Below are 10,969 nucleotides of genomic sequence, written 5' to 3' on the forward strand. Positions count from 1 at the left end.
GAGTCTTGCTCTGTTGCCAGGCTGGAGTGCAGTGGCGTGATCTCAGCTTACTACAACCTCTGCCTCCTCAGTTCAAGTGATTCTCCTGCCCCAGCCTGCTGAGTAGCTGGGACTACAGGCGCACACCACCACTCCTGGCTAAATTTTGTATTTTAGTAGAGATGGGATTTCACCATGTTGGCCAGGATGGTCTCAATCTCTTGAGCTTGTGATCCGCCCGCCTCGGCCTCCCAAAGTGTTGGGATTACAGGCGTGAGCCACCGCGCCTGGCCTCTGGAACTTTTAAAAGAAAATGAGCAACAAGTTTCTAATGGATACTATATTAAAACATTGATAAAATTGAGTCTTGAATCCACATTTTCTAAACTCATAGTCTAAAGATCTTTCATAGTATATTGCTTTTGAGGGCTTAATAATGTTAAAACACAAGCCCAAGGATAATTATTCATAAATAGAATAATTATTCACAAAGATGCCTCTAACTCCTTCGTCTTAAGATTTGTGCTAAGATAATATGGCCAAATCTGTAGGTGGCATTGATGTGGATTCTGGGATTGCAACATGATTTTGTAAATGCCCTTTCTACTGCAGTCTTTAGAAGTGCTTTTGACATTTTTTCAAAGCTCCCCTTTCTTTCCTAGGTTCCCAAAACTGAAACAGTAAATCAGTATCATAATCAATAGCTAATGCTTATTAAGTACTTACTGTTATTTGCAAGGTACCTTGTCCAGTAGTCTACTTATATTAGCTCATTTAATTTTCATAACCATCCTATGAGATGTGTGAAGCATTATCTCCATCTTGGGTACATAGAGATTATTTGGCCAGGGTCACAAAGTTAATAAGTGGCAGTACCTGGATCTGTACCCAGACATTCTGACTACAAAGCCATACTCCTAGGCACTTTGATTCCTGGCAAGATAGCTGACTTTCATTTGGTTTATTTCTAAACATGTAATCTGTTTTGTTAGTGGATGAAGCTATTTGAGAAAGAGCAATAGCAATAAAGGAATGAGTACTTACTGAGCTTAAACTACATTTATGCTGCTTCGATTTTGTCTTGCAGGTGTGCATTGCTAAGTGCAACAGTACCTCTTCCCTGGATGCAGTGCTCTCCCAGGACCTCATTGTGGCAGAAGGCCCTGCTGTAGAAGTTGGAGATTCTCTGGAAGTGGCCTATACTGGCTGGCTCTTTCAGAATCATGTGCTGGGCCAGGTAAGAAAATGCACCTTGCAAGTTCTTTTGTAAACTTACATAGCATGAGGGCTATTCCCAGGGAAGATACTATTACTGTGAACTGCTGCTGTTGTCAAATAGGAGCCCCACTTTAGACACTGCAATTGCTTTGGGGCACATTATGAAATGTGAATGTGTAAAAGATCCTCAGTGCCACTCTGTCACTTCAACTTAGGGAAAGTGGGAACCAGTTTCCCAAGTACTATTATTTTCGCTAGTTGTTCATGTGTATGCTCCTATACCAGTGTTACACTTGAATATATTCTTATGGGATTAAGTCTTAAAACTTCTTTTAGACCCTCCTTACAGTTTTCTTATAGTAGATACTGTAAATACATTGAGCTTATTGTGTTTTAATATTGTTAAGCCCTTAAAAGCAATATATTATATGAGAGAAAGACCTTTATGAGTTTAGAAAATCTGGATTCAAGATCCAATTATATACTAATTTGACCTTGATCAAGTCATTTATACTCTTATTTTTTTCCATTTGCAAATGGAGGTTAATGATCTTGCTCTGCTTACTCGGCAGGGTTGGTGTCAGCATCAAAATGAGATGATTTATTTGAAAGTATATTGTGGATGAAAATGCCTAAATACACAGTTGTAGGAATGTGTTTTTTTTCTAAACCTGGAAAATCACTGTTTTAGAGATACTCATTATAACACCCTTTAGCTATGATGTCATCCAACATTTCAGGTCCTTTAGAAACTATCTTCTGAGTGTATTTGACAGCCCCTATTCCAGAAGTACTGTGCTGGTATGTAGTTAGTTGAATGCCATAATGGTTATTATTATTTTGAAATTGGCTGGCCTCATTTCCTTCAATCAAATTGCAGGTTTTCGACTCCACTGCTAACAAAGATAAGTTGCTTCGCTTGAAATTAGGATCAGGAAAAGTCATCAAGGTAAAGGCTGCACTGTGTTTTTTTATGGTTTTATCAGTTGCAGTGGGTTTAACTTAGATTAAATTGTGTGGAATTTCTTTTTTTTTCTTTTTTTTTTTTTGAGACAGAGTTTCACTCTTGTTGTTCAGGCTGGAGTGCAATGGTGTGATCTCAGCTCATTGCAACTTCCACCTCCCGGGTTCAAGTGATTCTCCTGCCTCAGCTTCCCGAGTAGCTGGGATTACAGGCATGTGCCACCACACCCAGCTAATTTTGTATTTTTAGAGGAGATGGAGTGGCTCCATGTTGGTCAAGCTGGTCTCGAACTCCTGACCTCAGGTGATCCACCCTCCTCGGCCTCCCAAAGTGCTGGGATTACAGGCGTGAACCACTGCGCCCGGCCTGTGGGATTTCTAATCAGGGTATCTTTTTGGCATCTGGAAATGCCTGGATGAAGAATACGAGGGGAAAATGTGTTACATTGCATTTGGGATATTTTTATCTATGAGACATTATATTGAAGATGGTTACAATCGTTTTCTGTAGTCCTGACCTTTTCTTTTCTATTCTATGACTCTGAGCATATTATTTCATCCTTCCTATAGCCTAGTAGGGGAAAAGGTGAGACAGTTTATTCTAGAAACTTGTCATAAAGGGTTGAATCTCATCTGTCTGGGTTGCTTTGAATCAGCACTTTCCAATCACTGTGGGAGGCAACTGTGACAATAGCAGGAGGAACACTGGGATTCGAATCCGAGAACTTACGTTCAAGTTGTGAATTTTTTCTTTACTAACTGTGCAGGTGTTTTATAAAATAATGTTTTACACATGTGGTATATTATGGTGTCAGGACATAGTAGTGATGATGCATTGTGCTGTACTCATTCATCTGTGTGGTAAAAAGGTTCTCTCCATCATTTCATGACCGCTTTTCCCAGAATCCTATGGAGACTTTTTCCAATAGATCATAGCAGTTAAGTCTTGATCCCTGAACCTAGACAGATCTAATGTTGAATCTTAGCTTAACAACTTACTAACTGTGTGATCTTGGGCTAGGTACTTAACCTCCACAAGCTTCAGTTATTGAAGTAAAATGGGGACAATCCTGACAACCTTATGAAGTTTTTGGAGGGGCTTAAACAAGATCATGCATGTAAAGCACTTTCCACACTTCCTAGAAAACAATCTTTTTTGATGGGGGGAAATGGAGTGTTGCTTTGTCACCTAGGCTGGAGTTCAGTGGCATGATCTCAGCTCTCTGCAACCTCTGTCTCCTGGGTTCAAGCGATTCTCCTGCCTCAGCCTCCTCAGTAGCTGGGACTACAGGTGTGCACCACCATGTCTGGCTAATTTTTTGTGTTTTTGGTAGAGACGAGGTTTCACCATGTTGGCCAGGCTGGTCTCAAACCCCTGACCTCAGGTAATCCACCCATCCCGGCCTCTCAGAGTGCTGGGATTACAGCTCTGAGCCACCGTGCCTGGCCGAAAACATGCTTTTTAATGATAGCTTTTCTTACTCTTACTGCTCTTCTTTTATTCCTCCCATTTTCTCTCATCTAAGCTAAATATATTTCATGCAACCCCAGATATGCCTGCTTTTACAAGTAGGTTTAGAAGGTGTCTTCTAGATATTCTTATACCAACACGGGGCAGTAGTCAGACCCGACCTCTGGAGGCACTGAGTAAACCTGAAAGTGTGGGTAAGTGAAACCTGGTGCTCCTGTACTTCACTTTGTCTTCTGAGGAGCTTCTTGTTTGATGAACTTTTCCTATCTGATTTTTAAAGGGCTGGGAGGATGGAATGCTGGGCATGAAAAAAGGAGGAAAGCGGTTGCTTATTGTCCCTCCAGCCTGTGCTGTTGGCTCAGAAGGGGTAATAGGCTGGACTCAAGCAACGGACTCAATCCTGGTGTTCGAGGTGGAGGTTAGGCGGGTGAGTGAAACTGTCTTTGTTTTGTTTGATGAGTCTTCTACATGTCTTTTTGCTAGTTAAATGAATAAATAAATGAAGATATTTGAAAACTAGGTTCTGAAGACATAGATTTCTTTGAAAAAGTAGAAGTGGAGTAGTCAGAAAGAGCAACAGCTTTGAAATCTAAGGATCAAAGTATTATGTCCTTCCTGGCTCTCTATTCAGAGCCTAGAAGTGGTTGTGACTTTAAGAAAGTCACATCTCATGCCTGTAATCCCGGCACTTTCGGAGGCCAAGGTGGGCGGATCATGAGGTCAGGAGATCGAGACCATCCTGGCTAACGTGGTGAAACCCCATCTCTACTAAAACTACAAAAAATTAGCTGGGCTTAGTGGCAGGCGCCTGTAGTCCCAGCTACTTGGGAGGCTGAGGCAGGAGAATTGCTTGAACCTGGGAGGTGGAGATTGCAGTGAGATGAGATCGTGCCATTGCACTCCAGCCTGGGTTACAGAGCGAGACTCTGTCTCAAAAAAAAAAAGAAAGTCACATCTTCACACTAAGCTTTTTATTTTGTCTATAAAATAGTGACTCCTGCCCAATGTATATACTTTTTGCTTAGTGATTCTGTGGCTACAAACTTGATATCTTTACATAAGTATGCAAAGATTGCATGTGTATATGTTTTACTACGACTAAGTCTGCCACATTGTAGTAGCCAAAAACTGGCAACAACCTAAATGTCTATCATTAAGATACTGGTTAAATTATGTTTTTTTTCATAGACTTTTATGTAGCTCTTAAAGAATATGAAAAATCTATTGTTAAGGAAGCAAGTTGCAGAACATTGTGGATAGTATGGTCTCATGTGCGTGTGTATGTGTGTGCATGTGTGTGTGTGTATGTGTGTACACATATACATATCCATATACATAGTCATATGTACATATATGTGTATACACACACGTAATACACACATATATGCTCATATATTCATAGAAAATTCCTGGAAGCTTTAAAAGAAATCATTGAAAGTGATTTTTTTTTCTGTAGAGTGGAAATGGAGTTCAGAAAGTTTTACTTTTTGTCACTGTACCTTTTGTACCATGTAAAAAACTTAACATGACTATATATAGTTTCTATGCAATAAATTGTGCTTAGTCAATACTACCTGTTCCCTGCTCCCAAATGATCCTGTTTGCTTTATACTGTTTGTTAGATTCAAATGTGATAGGGTTTGTTGCTGTAAACTCTAAAATACAATACAAATAGGGAATACTATGGTCATCTTCTTTATGGCTGTTACACCTGCCACAGAGAAAGGATGTGCTTCCCTTCTCAGTGATGCTTTCCTAACCGTTCCTGACTGGACACTTTCATCCTGCTGGGCTGCTCTAGCCCTCTTTCAATGACATGTGACCTGCTGCCTTTTTTCTTTTTTACAACTTTTATATTCTCTGTCAATTTTCCTTTGAGTTTGAAAAATCATGGCTGGTGATAGATAACAAACCAATTTGAGTCTATCATGACTGGCACATGAAATAAAAAATTTTCTGTTTTACCAATAATCAAACAATGACAAATTGACCTGCATATTAAATTCACAAGGCTGGTAGAGAATGATACCCCGTGTGGCAAGAGTGTTCAGAAAGATTTATACACTACTGTGGTATATAAACTAGTTCACTCTTTCTGAAGGGAAATTTAATGGTATCTATTAACCCATTTATGCTGGAGGTTGCAAAATTTTTGGGAAAAATCAGACCTTGGTGATGACCTTGAGCAGTAGGATATAAATTACTCTCACAAGCTTAACGTTCCAATAATGGAACACTTGGCATAAATGGGTGTAAAGCTTTCAAAATGAGCATCCCTTTTATCCAACAATTTTAACTAATTTATAGTTTGGAAATATTTAACTAAAATTTAACTAATTTATAGTTTGGAAATATTTTAAGATTATGTACAAAATACAGATACAAAGCTATTCATGGAAGCATTGTTTATGATAGAAATAAGCTGAATGTCTAACAGTGAGGAATTGGTGAAATATACTTTGTAATAGAATATGTATTTATGACTTTAGTTCCTAAAATCCTTTGGAGACTTTTTCCTATAGATCATAGCAGTGAAGGGCTGACCCTTGAAGTTAAATATACTCTTCAGTAGTTAAAAATAATGTTGCAAATTAATATTTAATGATATGGAAATAGGTTAATATGTCAGTGAGTGAGCAAAACAGGTTACAAAACAGCATGGCCCGTTTTTGTAAAAGGTATATACAGAGACAGATAATATAATGGTAGTTAGATTGCAGGTGATTACTACGTTTGTCTTTTTGACTGAGCTACATTTTCTGATTTGCCTGCAGTGAACAGGTAATGGCTTATGTAATGAAGAGTAAGTAAAATGAAAGGAGGGTGAAAGGGGAAGGGTATTTGTAGCCTATTCCACCTGCGATGACTCTTTCCCTAGGTGAAGTTTGCCAGAGATTCTGGCTCTGATGGGCACAGTGTTAGTTCCCGGGATTCTGCAGCCCCATCTCCCATCCCTGGTGCTGACAGCCTCTCTGCTGATCCTGTTGTGTCACCACCCACATCAATACCTTTCAAATCAGGGTAAGATACTCCAATTGTATCAAGCTCTTTTATGGCTCGTAAAATGATTTTAGAGGGGTTCAGAAATAGAGATATAGTTAAAACTAAAATAATTTTAAATAACTGGAGAAAATGGGATCAGGGAAATGGGGAAAATACTTGCTTCAGATTTTTCTGACAAAGGTTTAATATTCATAAGCCTCAAAAGCACTAACTCAGAAGAATACTTACAAAATTCTGGAAGAAAACTAAGCAGAGGGCATAAATACAAAATTATATACTCATGGAAAAAATGTAAATAATAAGCATTTGGATGGAAAGTTGTTCAACTTTTCTAGCATTCAAAGATTATGCAAACTAAAGAAGAGTTAAAATTCTGTTTTACAGTCATTAAATTGGCACACATTTAAAAAAACAATTTGCTTATCCAATATAGTTTGGACTTGTGATTCTGGATTTTGTTTTCAATCTTGGAATATGGTCTGTTTGCTTTCAGGGAGTCAGCTCTTCGTACCAAATCTAACTCCCTCAGTGAACAACTTGCAATAAATACAGTAAGTATAAGAGTCTTGGCCAGGCATGGTGGTTCTCACCTGTAATCCTAACACTTTGCGAAGCTGAGGCAGGAGGATCACTTCAGCGCAGGAGTTCAAGACCAGCCTAGGCAACATAGTGAGACCTTGTCTCTCCCTTAAAAAAAAAAAGAGTTTTTCTCCCTCACCCCTAGTGTGCTGAGGTTTTATGTGCTTAGGATATGGTAGGTTAGAGAAAAAAAAAGTTAAGAGGCTAAAAAGTTTCTAGGCTAAATCAATGGTTACTTTGTTCATTTCCCCTTACTTGGGAGTCAGTGTAAGTTAGCCTCAGCTTCTGCATAGGGATTCAAATCTTGATTCTTATAAGCATGTGGCCTTGAGAAAATTGTCTAACTTCTGTGATCCTCAGCTTCTTCATTAGTTAAAAGGAACTCATTCTCATAGCCACTTTTACAGTTTTGTGAGGATTAGAGATAATTTGTAAAGTGCTGAGCTCAGAGCCTTTGTTTAGTGTGTCTTTAATAAGTGGTCACCGTGATTATTATCAGGAGACTGATGTTCAACGGGGGGAGGAGCCTCTCTCAGTTAAAGTACACTTCAATTTTAGAAATATTATTTATTCCGAGGATTGTGTTAGTGGTTAATCCTAGGCGCTCTCTTCTACTTGCTTTCTGTGACCTTGAACAATTTAGCTTCTCTAAGCTTCATTTATTTCCTCATCTGTAAAATGGAGATGTTGCCTATCTCAAATAGATTTTTATGAGTTTTAAATAAAATAATGCCTATGGAGTTTTTAGTATTGTGTCTGGCATATTGTAAGCACTCAGTAAACATTACCTCTTGTTATTATCATAAATGTTGCTAATATTACATATCTTTATACTTTCATTCTCACAGAGGAGCTCTATACTAATTCACCAGCTGATTGACTTTGAGCAGGACACTGAGCCTCTGTGTTTCCCCGGTTGTAAGATGAGAGTGCCAGCATGCTGTTTTAGTAAAATCTGGATTTGAATGCCTTTAAGAAGGATGCATATGGTAGTTTGCTGCTGGCCTGCCTGGTCTGTGAAGGCTTCTGAGTTTGCTGCCTGTGGACCAGACAGTGGCTGAGACACTTCAAATTCTAAAGCCCTGTGGCCTTCACCTACTGCACTGGGAAACAGAATAGGTGTATGGAGTGAAATTGGTGCTAGCATCTCTCCAACCCTAGTTTACTTGTTTATATTCAATCCCACAGAATTATTAAGCAAATAATTGTTTCGAAATGATCTCCTAAACCCAGAAGGTTAAATCAAAGAATCAGAGGAAAATTGAAGAATAATTATTATCTCAGATCTTTGAACAATCACCAAAATGGTCCAATATTGGTTCCATTGTACTCTAGTCATAACAATTCTTGTTACCTATTTCTAAGCTATAGTAACTTCTGGCAGACTAATGGCCTCCAACTATTTTTTTCTTTTTTTTTCTTTTAAACAAGTTTGTTTTTTTTAATGGAGGCAAAATTTACATAACATGAAATTAACCACCTTTCTTTTCTTTTTCTTTTCCATTTAAGTTTTTATCTTTGTTTTGAATAGGTAATTACATTTATATGGCTCAGTTATCAAAACAATATAACAAGATCTACATTGTGAGGACTCACTTCTATTCCTGTCCTTATCTACCCTATTCCATCTCACACCCCTTAGGTAACTGCTTTTATTAGTTTCTTATATATTCTTTCAGTGTTTCTTTATGCAGGTGCACGTAAGTAGGAATGTATATTTTATTCCTCCCTCCTTTCACACACACAAAGTAGCATACTCTGTATGTAATGCACCTTGCCTTTTCCATATAACCATATTATATAAAAAATGCAAAATCTTTTCATGTTGGTGTATAGAGAGCATCCTCATTTTAATCTGTAGATCACAATATTCCATTGTGTGGAATGGTTTATGCAACTAGTCATTTCCTGATGTATCCAACTTTTTTTGGATACATCATCAGTTAAGAAAAAATAAGCACACACTCCCAGTATATGTTTATTGACAAATTATGTACATAAAGTACCACCAGTCCCTGTAAGCAAACTCAATGTCTTACATTGGTAGCTTAAAAATATTAAAAATGCAGCCTGGGCAACATGGCGAAGCCCTTTCTCGACCAAAAATACAAAAAATTAGTGCCTGTGGTCCCAGCTACTTGGGAGGCCGGGGTGGGAGGACCTCTTAAATCTGGGAAATGGAAGTTGCAGTGAGCTGAGATCATGCCACTGCACTCCAACCTGGGTGATAGAGACCCCATCTCAAAAAAAAAAAGTAATCATAATAAAAATGGAGGTTATGATCATTTCCTTCTACACCCAATAGCTCATGTTGTGCACCTTCAGGTGTACTTACTTGCCATTCTGAAATTTTGGACCAGTTAATGGAAGCTTCTAGCACAGGGTCTAGTGTGTAGTTAATGCCAAGTCATAGTTAAATTAACCTGAAGTTAAAACAAAGAGCTCCTGTTTCCTTTTCTTCACAGATCTCTTCTGAATATCTATCTACTGAATTGCTTCAGGCTTTTGAGTGAGGGTATTGTCATCTAAAATGCCTCCCTCTCTTAACATCTCTACGTTAGTTTTTCATCTGTAAAATAAGACTAATTTTGCCTGCTGGGGAGACTTGATCGAAAGGCAATACGTGTGAAACTACTTTGTCCATTCCAAAGATACAGGGAATTATTTTTACTGCTATTAATTGTGATCCATGTATGCTTCTATGCAAGAAATCTTTGATTCTCATTTTCTAGAGAGTGTGTTTTTAAATAGATATGGTAGGGGGATTTGTTGAAGGATTTGATACAAAAGCCAAAGGGATAGAGCTGCCTGAAGGTGATTTTTTTGACTTTCCTCTCTTTTTAGAGTCCCGATGCAGTCAAAGCCAAGTTGATCTCTCGGATGGCTAAAATGGGCCAGCCCATGCTGCCCATCCTTCCACCACAGCTGGATTCCAATGATTCAGAAATCGAAGTATGTCCCCCTGGCTGTATTAGAACGAATAGTAGAGATGTCGCCATCATCTTTCTTTTTATTTGGTTGGAGTGACTGTGTTTTCTGCCTCTAAAGCAGAATCATTATTTAGAGGGCTAATATGCAAAATGATACAGATTGGTATTGGTACATGTGTTTCTACTGGGATTAGTACTTCCCCTGAGAGATGGAAGCAATTTTGTAGATCTTTTACAAGAACCAGGCAGTTTTCAGTGGTTAATTTAGCCTTCTTTACTAGAATCTCTGTTGTTACAAGAGATCACTCTCTGGACAGCATGATGCCCAGTTCATAGCAGGTGCTCTGTTCATATGTGTTGAGCGAATGTTTAGATTCTTTTGGGAAAGGTTGGTCTTCTCACTGATGTTGCCTATCACTAAAGCTCCAACTAGTATGTCTTTTGACTTTGTATGTGGTATTTTTGTGTTTGTTTTCTATTTAGAAGTTCAAGAATTTTATTGAATTCAAATCTGTCAATTTTCTCCCCTTGTTATTTGCTTTTGACATGCTTAGAAAGCCTCCCCACTTTCAGATTATAAATATCACATGTATTTTTAAAGATATTTATCAATATTTTATACTTAGATCTAAATTTTTAATCCATTTGGAATTTGGTGTATGTATTAAGTTAATTTTAACTTGATTATTTTCCAATGGTTAGCTCTTTATTGAATAAAATCGTCCTTTCTCAATTGAAGTGAAATATGTAACTTAGATTGATTTTAGTATTCTTTACTTTGATAGAAAACAAGGAAAGGGTGATGGTCTTGAAAAAATTTTTTCTG

At 38.1% G+C, this 10,969-nt stretch overlaps 1 protein-coding gene across 4 annotated transcripts in view; it reads left to right on the plus strand.

The window, feature by feature from the left end:
- FKBP15 (FKBP prolyl isomerase family member 15) overlaps window positions 1-10,969 on the plus strand; it is a 60,017-nt gene that overhangs the window by 24,139 nt on the left and 24,909 nt on the right. For all 4 annotated transcript variants that reach the window (XM_017875979.1, XM_017875981.1, XM_017875980.1 and 1 more), the window contains 4 exons: window positions 3,912-4,058; window positions 6,510-6,652; window positions 7,128-7,185; window positions 10,058-10,165. In XM_017875979.1, the coding sequence (XP_017731468.1) occupies window positions 3,912-4,058; window positions 6,510-6,652; window positions 7,128-7,185; window positions 10,058-10,165 (456 nt within the window). The remainder of the gene's footprint in view (window positions 1-3,911; window positions 4,059-6,509; window positions 6,653-7,127; window positions 7,186-10,057; window positions 10,166-10,969) is intronic.

This window comes from Rhinopithecus bieti, unplaced genomic scaffold (assembly GCF_001698545.2).
Source record: "Rhinopithecus bieti isolate Rb0 unplaced genomic scaffold, ASM169854v2 scaffold_9997, whole genome shotgun sequence".
Lineage (NCBI taxonomy): Eukaryota > Metazoa > Chordata > Mammalia > Primates > Cercopithecidae > Rhinopithecus > Rhinopithecus bieti.